The 14,263-nt window shown below is 38.0% G+C and overlaps 1 protein-coding gene and 1 long non-coding RNA gene across 9 annotated transcripts in view; one reads left to right on the forward strand and one right to left on the reverse strand.

The window, feature by feature from the left end:
• LOC117314511 (uncharacterized) overlaps positions 1 to 2,634 on the reverse strand; it is a 357,472-nt gene extending 354,838 nt beyond the window's left edge. The window contains exon 1 of the long non-coding RNA XR_012324902.1: positions 2,495 to 2,634. This is a non-coding gene — a long non-coding RNA (uncharacterized lncRNA). The remainder of the gene's footprint in view (positions 1 to 2,494) is intronic.
• The window catches only part of STXBP5 (syntaxin binding protein 5), a 165,767-nt gene continuing 153,887 nt past the window's right edge, over positions 2,384 to 14,263 (forward strand). For all 8 annotated transcript variants that reach the window (XR_002179675.3, XM_019951508.3, XM_019951509.3 and 5 more), the window contains exons 1-2: positions 2,384 to 2,686; positions 3,893 to 3,990. Coding sequence is in view for 7 of the 8 variants with exons in the window: in XM_019951508.3 (XP_019807067.1) it covers positions 2,531 to 2,686; positions 3,893 to 3,990 (254 nt within the window). In the remaining variant the exon portion in view is untranslated. The remainder of the gene's footprint in view (positions 2,687 to 3,892; positions 3,991 to 14,263) is intronic.

Genomic DNA, 14,263 nt, shown 5'->3' on the forward strand with positions numbered 1-14,263 from the left:
ACCTCCCAGCTGCCTTCCAATGCTCTTCTCCCTCCTCTTCACCTGGTCTCCTCCTCCTCACCTGGACTGAACTATGGTGAATTCACCATCGCGGGGCTTTTTCCGGCCAATTAATTTACCCTCTGCATTCCTCTTGCGTGATGCCATCAACGAGCTCATCACATCTATTCACAATTACTAATTTACATGAGGTTTGCCACCTTTTGACTAGGGAGCTTGTTGAAAGAGTTGCATTTTGCGTCTTCAGTACGTAGCACAATGTCTCACACTCAATAAAATGTGTTTCAGAGGACTAAACTGGTAAACAAAAATCCCAGAGCCACTTGGAAATAGCCTGAGAAAAATCTTCAAATCTGGTTTATCGCTCGTTACACCTAGTGAATTAACTTTGTAATTCAGTAAAAATTAAAACACAAAACAATTTTCTAAGTTCCACGCGTAAGCCATCGCCCTTTGATGCGGAAGCTCCACAGACAACTACGTTTGCCGAAATCCCTGAGGCCCAGTCGTGGTTGGTTTGCTGACGGTTCTTGAAAGCCTGTCACATCAACCAATACTGTGACGAAAATTTCCCTGCGCAGGGCAGTAGGCGGCCAATCACAAAGTAGAGGGCGGGCACTTCTGATTTGGCTTCAGAAAACCTTCAGTAGCTCAGAGCCCTCAGGGCTAGGGAGTTAGTAGCCTAGGAGAGTATCCTTCCTCTCCAGCCCCTCCCCACGAATTAGAGTTAGTCTTTATGCGCTTGCATACTTCTTTACGTCTTCCTTAGTTTCTACATCCTTCCTAATCAAGTACCTCTGCTTCCCATCCACCTTTCCTCGTTGAACTCACTCTCGGGAAAGGGTACCCGCATCATTAATCTCTCCTCCTTTTCAAACTTGAGACAGATATTTGTCTCTAAGCATCCAAGTGGGATTGTGACAGTGAAGCAGTGGAAAGGTTTGAGCGAAAACTTCATTCTTCCCTCCTTTCCCCTTGCAAGAGTGGAGAAGCTACTGGGGATTACTTAGTGGATAATCAGCATTACCGGGCGGATTGAAGGTCTGAGTGTCCGCGCTGTGTTTACTTCCACCCCCGCTCCCGCTCGCATCTCCACCCACGCTTGCGTGCGGACTGAATCCAGGGCTGGCGTGTCACTGGTCGGGGCAAACACCCAGCCCTGGAGCCGTTTCCCTTTGGCATCCTCTTCCCATTCTAGCAGCTACCTGCCATTGGCCATGCTTTCATCCTACCAACAGTAACAGCTACAGGAAAGAATTCATTTTTCCCCTTCTAGGTTCATCTTTCCTGGTACCCTTTCTAAGTCTGTCATCCCCTTGCCACAGACATAACCGTTGTCTAGACGCTGTTTTTCAAAATCAAAATCCAAATCAATCCAAAACAAAGCCCATCAATAAAGCAACAACAATAATATTGCAGCCAGCAGCCGGGAGTGTGTGCCTCATTAAAGGGTGAGAATATAAACCCCCGCTTCAATGACCGATTTTGAAATAAAGGATTCCTGCTGCTTGTTAGTCATCAACATTTTTACTCTCCCAGCTGCAGGAAAAGCAGCTGCATCCTCTGGCAAGGCGATTGAGATGGGAGAAATTTAGCCACGGTCTGGGATTTTCGCAGAGGATAATTTAAGTCCCAGCTCCACTCCGGTGGCTGAGGAGGGGGTGGGTACGAGCGGTGCGCATGCTCAGCAGCCCGGCTCCGCCGAGGCCCAGCTGCCGCCACCGCCGCGGCCGGTGCTGTAACCGAGGCTGTCGCTGCTGCTCCGAGCGGGCGTTGGTGCCGTGTGCCGAGGCGCCCTGTCAGGCGAGAGGGAGCGGCCGGGCGGGAGCGCGGGCGGCGGCGGAGCCTGAGGTGGGCAGCCGGGGCTCTGAAGGAGCGAGGGCGGGCTGAGCCAGCCTCGGAGGAGCGAAGCGGAGAGCTCTGGGACCCACCCCGGGCGCCCTGCGTGCCATGGCCGGCGGGCAGAGGCGCTGAACGGCCGGGAGGCCGAGCGGCGGCGGCGGCGGCGGACGGAGAACCGGCGATCCCCGGGAGGAGGAGAAGCAGGAGCGGGAGGAAGCGCCGAGGGACTGCGGGGCCCGGGTGGGCGGCGGGGCCGCGGGCCATGGACTCGGCGGCGGCGGGGGTGAGCCGGGGCGGCGGCGCGGCGCAGAGTCAGCCCGCCGCCAGGTGAGGCTAGGCGGAGCGGGCTCGGGGCGCCGCTGCCACTGCTGTGCCGCCGGGCCGCGGAGCGAGTCGGCGGCAGCGGCGGCGGCTCAAGTGGCGCCGCAGCAGCCGCGGCGAGCAGCGGCGGCCTCGGAGGAAGAGAGGTCGGCGCCCGGGGTTCTGGCGGCCGCGGTTCTCCCGTCGCAGTATATCCTGCTCGGATTATCTTTTGCTTCTCCCCAGCTGCCTCCTTCCCCTCACACTGACACTCTGTCCCACACCTCCGCGTCCTCGGTCGAAGCTGCCCTCGGCCCGGGCTGGTTTCCCCCCGCCTGGGGACGCCCCTTACCTCTCCTCCCGGGCTGCGGGGGACCCCGCCGAGACCATGAGGAAATTCAACATCAGGAAGGTGCTGGACGGCCTGACCGCCGGCTCGTCTTCGGCCTCGCAGCAGCAGCAGCTGCAGCAGCAGCACCCGCCTGGGAACCGGGAGCCCGAGATCCAGGAAACGCTCCAGTCCGAGCACTTTCAGCTGTGCAAGGTGAACGGAGCGCGCAGACCCGCGAAAATCGGGGTCGTTTTAGGGGCAACTCAGGCTTTACACACGAGTCGAGGGATAGAACGCCAATAATAATCATACCTCGAATAAAGGTCTCGCTCCTCTAGCACACTTTGCTTGGTGGGCTGTTTTGGAGATTGACATCATCTTACTCCTTTTCGTTGATTTTCACGTGCGGCAGTCATTTCAAGGTTGCTTCTAACGTATTATACTGACCTTACTCTTATGGCTTTTATTTTCAAGCATTTTAATACATAATTCACTGACTTCGAAGTTTCCTTTGGGAACAGTGTCTAATGAATGTTGTTTATCAAAAAGCCAAACGTGTTCAACTAGATATTTGCTCATCACTTTTCCCTTAAAATGTGGTAGGAGGCTTAAAATATGAAATCATAGGGTCTTTCTATCATTTTGTTTGGTGAAAAAGTTAGAGCTGTGATTTTTGCCTATTAATGGCACGACAGTTGCCATAGCGGTCTGTATGTAATTCAGAAAGAATGATGCAGCGAATTAATTCACCAGCTGCTCAATGAGAAATACAAACTTGTGTTGGTATTAATACCAGGCATTCATAAGTCAGAGTTTCTTAAAAGTGTGTGCATACTTTTTTGCCCCAGTGTCCTAAAATTATTAAGGATTTAATAGCAAAATGCAAAAATATATGCTGTGTTTATTTTCATTCTGTTACAGTTGCAAAATGATGAGATAGATGTTTGCTAATTGCTTTACTGAATCCTTAATTAGAGTAATTATGACAGCATTTCCTTAGAAGTACTTGTATTTAGCATCCAAATAAAGTAATGATGAAGTTAGCACACTTGAAAAAAAGCATGAATTGCATTTTTAAATGAATATACAGAATTTTTGACCACTGCAAACTTCAGTAATTTGTTCTCAGACATAATAGTATAGAATATTAAATTTTCTTCTAAAGCCTACCACTATGATGGAAAAGCAGAAATTAAGGTGTAACACTGGGATAGTGTTTTTGTTTTTTTGGTTTCAGATTCTATGTGCATAGGTTTTTGTTTGATGTAGACTTCATAGTTTTTTTTTTTATAGCAGTGCATGTATATGTGTTTTGCATCAATTATAATTGCTTCTCGGTTCTAATACCTCTATTGACTTTTCTGTTTTAAAACTTTGCTTTCTGCCTTGGTTGCTGTGATGTCACTTGCCCATCCCTAGACTGTTCGCCATGGATTTCCCTATCAACCCTCAGCCTTGGCCTTTGATCCTGTACAGAAGATCCTGGCAGTGGGAACTCAGACTGGTGCTTTAAGGCTGTATCCTTTCATTTAATTTAATTTTATTTTTTAACTTTTACTGTATTCTCCCCAGTCCTTCTGTATTGCTGATTAGTTGCTTTTCCTGTTTAATGCCAAAGAAAAGGTATGATCAGGTATTATGTGAAATCATGTGGTTGTATCTCTCCCCATGATTATACTTGCATGCAGGTTGTATGTTGCTGTGATGTTTCTTAGCTCAATTTATAGTAGCTAAACACGTATCCACATAGAGTTCTAAAGTTTTGCTATAATAATTACTGTCTTTGCAAGGAAGTAGAAGTTTCTAAGGGGAAATATATCTGCTTATACTAGTGGTCTATTGAATGGACTATGTAGAGGATGAGGTTTAAAGACAATAGCACAAGGCACATTTTATTTGCTTTTTTAAAAATATTGTGCATGGTAGATGTTGAAATTATGACTTATTTATTCTAATGAATTAGAGGTTGAATTTGAATTTGTTTCTGACTTGTCCATCTAGAAAAATCATTAGAAAACAAATACAAGTTTTATATAAATAGTTATGAATTATTGCTATTTCTAAAAGTTTTAGAGCATTTTGTTAGTATAATGCAAATGGAGAAGTGTACTGTCTTGATAGTTTTCCCTTTGATGGTCTACGTTTGTTATGTATATGTAAATACTGTTAGGTTAGCTGTACTCTTAAGTATTAGTATAGAGGATTATTTTTCTTGGTTATGCATGAACTGTAATTGTTTTGTCATAGCATTTTTTTCCAAATACCTACTCATTCTTCAAGATAATTTTTTGAGTCTGAACAATGGAGAATACTTCACAATTCCTCTCAAACTATTTAACTTGAAATAAAATTGTGTTTACTTTTACTATGATATTTACCCATATTAACCTAAATGCCCTTAATTTTAAACTTAAACATAAAATTTTAAAAAGAAAATGCTTTGTTCATCCATCAGTAGGATATCTGCTTCCTACATATTATTGAAGTAACATGTTGGTAATAAATAGACGAAAACACTAGATGATAAGAAACACGGAGGAGCAGGAAACTTTACTCCCCACGTGTTAGATTTATCTGCTCCTGAGAAGGAGGAGGGGAGCCTGCATTTGAGTTAAACATGTGTCTTACCTTTTTTTATAATCTTTTAAAATCTTCATTTCAAAGTAGTGCTATACGTGGTATCAGGGTATTTTATTTGTGATTAGTGTGCTATGTTCAAAATGCTTATAAAAGTTTTCACTGAATTGTGTTACTAAGTGAAGTCTTATCATTCATAGTAAATACCAGTAGTGCACTCATACCTGTAAAAATGGTAAAATCTGACCAAGCTAGATCTGAATCTGTGAATTTCTAAGACAGTATATCTAAATAGTTCTTACCCAAATATCTAGATAGTTGACACTAAAATATTTTTTACTTTAATTGTATAGATATTTTTATTCCGGTATCCAGTGATCAATACCTTCTAGTTTAGGGCTCCTATTTTAGTCTTGTGAAGACAGGAATAAAATTAATTTTGGTAGTGTGGGTGCTAAGTGTTCAGCAAAACCCCGTGTAGTGACAAAGTAGTGTGGTATTGGATCCAGATGGACTGTTTAGAATGAAAAGCCAATTTTTTTTTTGTTCACAGCAAAAGAGTATCACCTCTGGACTAAAAGGGGGAAAAAAAGTTGAATTAAATCAACTATTTTTAGATTATTTTGGTTTTCTTTTAAGTGGGTTCAATTTTTACTATTTTCCCAGTTGAGACCCAGTGTGGTCTCAATTTTCTTACAGTACATAACTTTTTTCTTTTAACAGCCCGTCTGCTCCTTTTATAACTTAATATAATCATGAGTACCACAAGCAAGGCTGATTTTATAAAATCAAATGTTTTTCTTAGACAAGACTTTTTACCCCTACTGCATTTGAGGAATTAGCATATTACACAAAGGGAGAAGTTAAAATTAAAATGTTAGTCCTAATGCTAACTGTCAAATGAAAAGGATCAAGTGTACGAAATCATCACTTATATGTCTTTTGCTTTTATACATTTTTTATAGTTAAATACTGTATGAAAAGTGAATCTGTAATTTACAGTTACACTCTAAATTTTTTTAGAACCTCTCTTATTGTACTTACAGTGAAGTTAGGAAAACAGTTTACCAAATACATTTTTATTTTACCTTTTTATGAGATTTATATGAACATTCCATAGTGATAAATTGGTTTGCCTACCAGTAATACCACTAGTCATTCCTTCTGTTAGGTTTAAGTAGGAGATAAGCTTATGAGCTTTATTATGGCTTTGATTTGTAGAAAATCTAAAGTAAAATAGAAATCTTTTTTTATTTTAAAGTAAAATAAAAATCTTTATCTAAAATAAGACTAAGATCTTTTTAGTTTTACATAATTTCCAAATACGTGGCTTAAAATTTGTTAATTTCTCTGTTCTTTGTTTTGAAAGCTAGACAACTATGGTTTATTTCAAAGCTCCATATTGGTTTAATGTGCAGACTTAATAATAAGTCTCTTCTCTTGCCCTAGTTCTTTTATATTTTTCACTGTTGCATTTGGCTTCTTACAATCCTTCTCTTTATTTTCTTCTCATATTAGACTCTTGTAGTCTGTCATACATTTGTTCTAAAAGATGTCTTCAGAGCAGAAATATACTTGTAAATAAAGTCTTCTTTCATCTAACTGTCGAGCAGAGTAGGAGGTTTTCAAAAGTGGGACTGGGTTATTAGAATTTGAATTGCATGTCTAATTTAACGAATAGAATGTCTTCCTAAATGTTGGAGGACTATACTAAGTTATCTATTTTGAGGTTAGAAAAAAAATGATGAAGAATTTACATCTGATATCTAATGTTTGTAGACAAGAATTGTGAAAATCTGAATCCTTAAACAGTATCTAACAAATGATGAAGCAAGATAAATTTAATGTATTTCCTGCATTAACGTATAGCAAATGGCTGATGTCATTATAAACATGCCTTATGTTCAACCTTTTTGGCTTCTGGAGTGAATATGAGGTTGGAATGAACTTACTGATAGGAAGCAGGGAAGCATAATTTTATATGCCAAGTTGTACAGTAGTGATTTAATTATCTTAATTCTCCTCCTTTTGCCATGTAGAAATAGGTACAGTTTGGTTCTTCTGAGTAATCTAAGCATCAGAACTATTGAGATAAAGTAATCATCTATCCCCATAAGGAATAAGTAAAGGGGAGAAAAAAGGTTCTAAGTGAAGAATGAAGGCATTTCTAGTAATTCTGCTGTTGTCCTTATCTGGACTCCTGGTTTACTAGTATAATTTTGAATTGCTTCATAGTCTGTTGTAACTATGGGCTACCCTGATCTTATTTTAAGGTATTTTCGTCTAAACACAACAAGGTTGTTTTATGTATGAGTATTTCAAGGACTGTGCCAAAAAATGGACTTTCAAATTTACTTAATCTTTGTAAAAAATTGAGTTTTTAAGTATCACAATTATCAAAGGATCTCATTTATTGTCTTCCTGACTTGTGGAAAATATAGTAGGCAGTCTCTGCTTTGATAAGGCATGGGCTTGTCTTTTAAATTGCAGTGTAATTTTGCTGAATGCAGGCTTACAAAATGATTTCTGTACATTGGAGTTCATTTAACAAGCACTTGTTAAGAGTTAACATTCGATTATGAATTGTGGCCTTATTTCTTGTTCGTGTCTTGCCACTAAAGAATTATGTGTCCTTGAGTTAGTTTTTTCTTACTTTTAAAATGAAGGTGCTGTATTAGATGATTTCTTCGAGAAACAACTTTGTGATTCTAAGTAGCTATATATTGTTCTAGGTGAGTATGCAAAAGAAATGAAAATATGATTCTTATGTTCAAGGACTAGAACTAGATAAACATAATTGAAATAAGAGTTATTTAGGGTCTACTCACATAACACAAAGTCAGATTACAGGGAAGTTTATTGCGTTTAATGACACTTCTGCACATTAGTAGATGAGGCTTGAGAATGGCAGGGAAGGAGGAGTCGGAAAATTATTCTCGGCTAACAGTGTGGGCAAAAGTAGAGAAAAGGGATCATGGTAGTTTAGTGGAATACTAGAGACTGCTTGGAATTGTGATCCTAATTGAGTTGGAGGGAGAAATAAGGAACCAGTAGGTGGAAAACCTTGAGTGCTAGCCTGAGTTATCTGGGTGTTATTCAGTAAGGAATCATTGTAGGAATCATTATATAAGGAGATATGCTCTCAGGAAGACCTTGTGATTTTTAGGATGGTTAATAATGCAGTGGTGTCATGGATGAAAAGAATAGAACCAAGGGAACCTTAATATGTAACTAAATCCATATGGGTAGTAAAGTGGATCCAAAGCAGGGGTAGTAGAATGGGAGCTGGAGAAGGACTTGATGACTTCTTTGTATCAGATCTTAGAGGGAGCAACTAAAGGTGGTGATAAAGTTTTCAAATACAGCACCGAGGCAATTACAAGACAGAAATGGAAAACTTGGTACAGAGTGTGGCAGAGTGATGTGGAGTTTGGATTTATGTAATCTTTTACTTTTATCCTATTGCCATTTCGAGAAGGTAGCCTAGACTGATTCTAGCTTGAGAATTTGATACGCTTTTACATTTGATTTCCTTTGGGTTGGTCCTCGGTGATTTCCTGGATTTTGTTATTGAATCGAAATAATTTAAAGTCACTGTTAGCTGTTTGGCTTTGTCCATTTATCCTTGGTCAGTGTCTCTCAGTAGTGCTAGTATTTGGGGCTGGATAATTCTGTGGGTTTGCCCAGCACATTGCAGGCTATTTAATATCCCTGGCTCCCACTTACTAAATGCCAGGGTTACCTCTGCTGTTAGTGTGGTAACCCACATGCCCTCTCACACTTCCAGGGGCTCCTGGTTGAGAGCAACTACACTTTGTCCTAGTTCTTCACCAGTTAAGTAGGAATAATAACCCAACTAGTTCATGAAGTGAGCGTCAGGATTAAATGCAATAATGTGTATGTTTTTAGGACCATGCAAGGACTGTTTTGGTGACTATTCAATATGATATTATTATAAATATGAGAGTTTTTCTATGGTTTTAATGTTCAGTTCTTTCATTCATTTATTTCAGCGAATACTTGCTGAGAAGCAGCTAGCTGCCAGGCTCTGTGTAGGAAGGCCTTAATTTCATTATTTTTGTAGCTGATGTAGTCAGTCTTCGAAGGAAAAGGTCTTAAAGTACTGTTTTTGTCTTCTTTAAAATGGTTGTGTTCTTTTCAACCACAAGTTTTAAGGATTGCTATTTAGATGTGATAAGATAATATGTGAAAGTTTGTTTCACATAGTAGGTGATAAATGATTGTGAAAGTTTGTTTCACATAGTAGGTGATAAATGATTGTTTAATGGCTTTGTACTATAAGGTAGCTAGCATTGCAATGTTTGACTTGCTGCTTATTAATTTTATTTTATTGTAATTAACAAAACTGGAAAAAAGGTTTGGAAACAGATTTTTGTTCAAAGTAGTTAAAAATGAAACAGTTCAGCTAGAATTTAGCCCAATTTTTGTTACTCTTCTACCCCGCCATCCTTTTTGTTCATAGAAGAACTCTAGTCATTTGAAATTCTAGCCGTAGAGGAAAAACAAGGACTTTGAAATACTTCTACTTCTCAACTCTTAGCTCCTCACTGAAGAGGACTTTGTATAAAAGGAAGAATGAGTACTGTGTCAGCTGTAGGTTATGATTCTCAGTGTGGATTACTGCAGCAAGGAGAATAGGCACATTTACTTTAGAAACTACCAGAAAAGGTGTCTGCCTGGAAGCAGTTATTTTGCAATGAATTTCCTGTGGAGGGAAACAAGGTATGATAGAATCTAAATGGGATTGAGAAGGGATATGTTAATTACTGGGGAATCAAGTCTGTGCTTGGTAAGCCTTTTTACTTTAAGTAAAATGGGTTTTTATTTCTGCTAGGTATTCTCTTTGTTTTCCATTTGTTTTTTAGTATAATTTGCTTTTAAAAATATAACTTGACTTTGCCATCCTGACAGAAAAAGGTAAAGGAATGTTCGAAGAATTCCCTTATTAAAAGCTTGTGTTCTAGTCTTCAGACTAATTTTGGATAAGCCAACTAAAATCTCTAGGCTTTAGTTTCCTTTTCTGTAAAATGAGGAAATTGGGATCTGTGATTTCTAAGAGTCCTTCCGGCTCTAGGATCTTGAATTTTTTTCTGTGGAGGATTTGGGAATGCTCTGGACCATCTCTGTCTAGAGTTGTCTTCTGATTGGTTGTTCTGAGTATCTGTTAAAGCGGGTGAAGTGTTGGACTCAATCCCATTGTGGGTCCCTTTACTTTGTACCCATTGCCTGCATTCATAATAAGTCAGCAGATACACAGTTGTAAACTTTTATTTACAAAAGGGAGGAGGAAAAAGCATGTGAGATACACTTTTTTCGTTGATGAAACAGCAGCTCACATTGAATACTAGGATGGTGGGTTGTTGCTTTTCCTTTGTTTAATCGGTAGGGCCTCATTAATGACATAGGAAACTTGGGCCATTTTCAAATATTATTTACAAAGTTTACTTTTCCTTTATTGGGTGTTAATGGTCAGGATGTAAATTAAAATGAGATTGCTTAAAAATAATACTGGGTTCCTAATCATATGATTTTATTAATTTTTATGTAAGAAATTTAATAGAGACTAATTTCATCGACTTGCCAGCATGTAATTTGAGTAATTGTATAGTAAGTTGGAAAAGTAATAACTAGCACTGTGCATGTAAGTAAGTGGACTATAGGGGTGATTATCACTAAATAAAAGATAAGCTTTGGGTGTCACTTTTTGACTTTAACTTCATGCATTGGAAGTGACACCTTGTTTACAGAAGGAAATTAATAATCAGAGTGTCAACGCTGTGATTGATAATGCTTGAATGAGAATATCCGGTCCTGATTTGGTGCTATCATCATCGGAAGGTATATTCAGTACCTTGGGATTGCAGATTAATGAAATGTATTTGGTTTGAACTAAACAGATGTCTGTTTAAGAATATAGCAGAATGACAAAGAGAAAAGGATGTTTTACTATATACTACCTTTATATTTGAATGCCTTTTATTAAACATAATATAGTACTATAAAACTTCCTAGGAAGCAAAACAAAGTGACTGTTGACTTGATTTTTGTAAAATAAACTAAGAGTTCATAAACTATAATCATAAAAGACTACCAAAAGGTATTTGATACATCTCCCTTCCCTTAGTCACATGTGATGTAAATCATTCTAAGGAGGAAATATCAATAGTACCTTTGGATTTAATTACTCAAACTTCTTCCTGTGAAGATGTTGAGGCTTCTATATAATAGGTCTTCTTTAATTTAAACCTATTTCTAATATTTATTTGCAACACCAAAGAAGAAAGACAAGTTAGTTGTCTTCCACATATTGTTATTACAATTTTTAACATTTTTGAAAAATTTAAATAACAGTCATCTACTTGCAGATTTAGCAGTCCCAATTGCTTTAATCTCTCATTCTTTTGTATTTCATTTTAAAGAAATTTTGGATATTAGCTCTCTTTTATGTGTAACTTTTGTTTTTATTTTTGGGCTTGGGTGGAAGGAGGGGAAGGGGAAAGAATCATTGACACTTTATTCCTTACTACTCAGTGTTCCACAATGGGCCATGTGTTTAGTGATTCCTTAAGTCTAGAACAGCGTTCCCCAACCTTTTTGGCCCCAGGGACCGGTTTCATGGAAGACAGATTTTCCACGGAAGACAGATTTTCCACGGATGGGGGAGGGGGGATGGTTCAGGCGATAACGCGAGCAATGGGGAGCAGTGGGGAGCTGCAGGTGAAGCTTCCCTGGCTCGCCTGCCGCTCACCTCCTGCTGTGCGGCCTGGTTCCTAACAGGAACCCTAATGTGTTGGGGACCCCTGGTATAGAATACATTTTTCCCTGTTAAAGTAATCCTTTAAAGCCCAGTGCCTTTCTCTTTGTGATGTATTTTTGGTTTTAATTCCATCCCTTTTTCCACCCATGTAGCAATCTTTTTCTTAATTCAGCGTTTAAAATCTAAATTTCTACATTACCATCCTTTATTTGTAATATCACATAGTCATTAAATGGCTAAAACTAGTCCTTTTGGAAATTATAGCTATAATATTGAGGTATTTTTATTTTAAAATAGACTGTCAGAAATGTTAAAGCATATGAGAAGATGCAGTAGAGTCCAAAGCAGTGCAGATCAGAATCGGGCAGTATCCTCTGCCTTATAAAGAGGCCAGAAATTAGACAGTGGTCAATATACAATTATACAATCAAAACAGAAAGAACATACAGATTCTTAAATGATTAGCTTAATATCTTCTCTACTAAAGATCATATAAAAGATGAGTGTGTGTGTGCATACAAATGAAGTAATGAAGGTCTAAATCTATAATTCAGGAGTCTGCAAACTTTTTCTGTAAAGTGCTAGATAGTAAATATTTTGGCTTTATTGTCTCTGACCCAGCTACTCAACACTGCCAGTGTAGCGCAAAAGCAGCCATAGACAATATGTGAAGGACGGAGTGTAGATATTTCAATATAACTTTATTTATAAAATCAGGCAGTGGACTAGATTCAGCCCACAAGCTGAAGTTTGCCATCCCTTCTTTAGTTTATTAGGCTTCCTTGCTTTTAAATTGGAGAGGAATACTCAGGAAGGAATTACTACTGACATTTTTATAGTTAAGTTTCATAAATTACACTCGCATATCCGTTTAATCTTTTAGTCATAAATAGAAAACTATTTTAAAGAATCAATGATATATGGTACTGCTATATACCAAATTAAATTATTTTCTTAAGTATTTTTTGATCCTATGAAAGATGCATTATTTTTCTGGTGAATTATAATTAGTATGATAAGATGACTTATCAGGCATTGTTTGGGGACAATTCAGTGATCAGTTCTATTATTGAAGTATTGTTTGAGCCCTTTACTTCCTAATTTTAATTTAAAATATATTGGCATTTGTAGCTTTTTCCTAATATTTTCATTAATATTATATAGAGCTATGTAGAAACATTTAGATACTTTTAAAAATAACAGTGAATGTAAATATTTTATTAAAATATTGTGATTTCTTATATGTCTGCAAATTTTGATTAAAAATAAATCATTTACACTGTGGGAGAAAATAACCTGAAAAAATGTATTAACAACAATAACAAAAAAAAACTCATAAAGCTCTTAGAAGCAAATTTAGGTGCATGGTTACCTTCTTTAAGAGTCAGATATGTTGCATGTCCCTTCTTGGAATGAACATACATGGGACAAACTGAAAACATTATATCCGCCATGAAAAATTTTTATAGTTGCTCACTGTTTACATCATTTTTCATTAGCAGTAAATATAAATTTTATTCAGTAAATAAGGCTAATTTCTACTTAGTTTCATTTCTCCAACTGGTGTTAATCCTTTTGGAAGTTGTTATATAAGACAAATGAAATGATGACATACTGAGCATATTTCTTTCTATTTACTGGTGCTATGATTTAAAAATGAGCCTTGATCTAGAGTAACATTCCCTTAAACTGGGAGTGAATACAAAGGTTTTTACCTAAAAACAATAGCTAATACTTTTGGTTTTAGTACAGTCTTCGTTTGGAAGTTAGGGTTTGCTAAACACAGGATGTTAATTGGAAAAATAATATAGACTTAGAGATTATATGGTAATTATTGTTAAATAATGTTTTGTTTTATGGTTTTTGGTTGTGTTTCCCTTTCAGTAAGGGCTCTCTGGAACTTCTGAAGCTTTTCCTGGTGAGGTTGTCTGTTGAAGAGAGATTAATCCTACCCTTTCTTGAAAGTACATAATCTTTTCTTGTAATAGCAGCACCTCTGCTTTTTCACAGCAGTACTCTGCCAAAAGTGACTATAAATCTAGTGGCATCAACTATTGCAGTACTTTCTGCCAAATTGCTTTCCTTTTGTGTATTTTTTCCTTTTTGTCTTTTGAAAAGGAGGAAAAGTATTGAAACAGATTTTCCATCTATGCAGTCTTTGTACTGTATTTTTCATAATGTGTTTTATTTTTCTTTTAAAATTCACTTGGCCATACTTAAGAACTTAGCCATTAAGCATCTGAGAATGGATGCTGGGATAAAAGATTGTTATATGATATGTGAGAATGTATGTTCCTTTTTGTTTCTTTAACCCAGGCCATGATTATTTATGACTATATTTCATAGACGACTGAGCAAATGGCTCATTTGAAAGTATATTTATGTATCAAACGCCATTCTGAAGAATTGCCTGTGATAATAAATATAATTCATTT

This window comes from Tursiops truncatus, chromosome 12, assembly GCF_011762595.2.
Source record: "Tursiops truncatus isolate mTurTru1 chromosome 12, mTurTru1.mat.Y, whole genome shotgun sequence".
In the NCBI taxonomy this organism is placed as follows: domain Eukaryota; kingdom Metazoa; phylum Chordata; class Mammalia; order Artiodactyla; family Delphinidae; genus Tursiops; species Tursiops truncatus.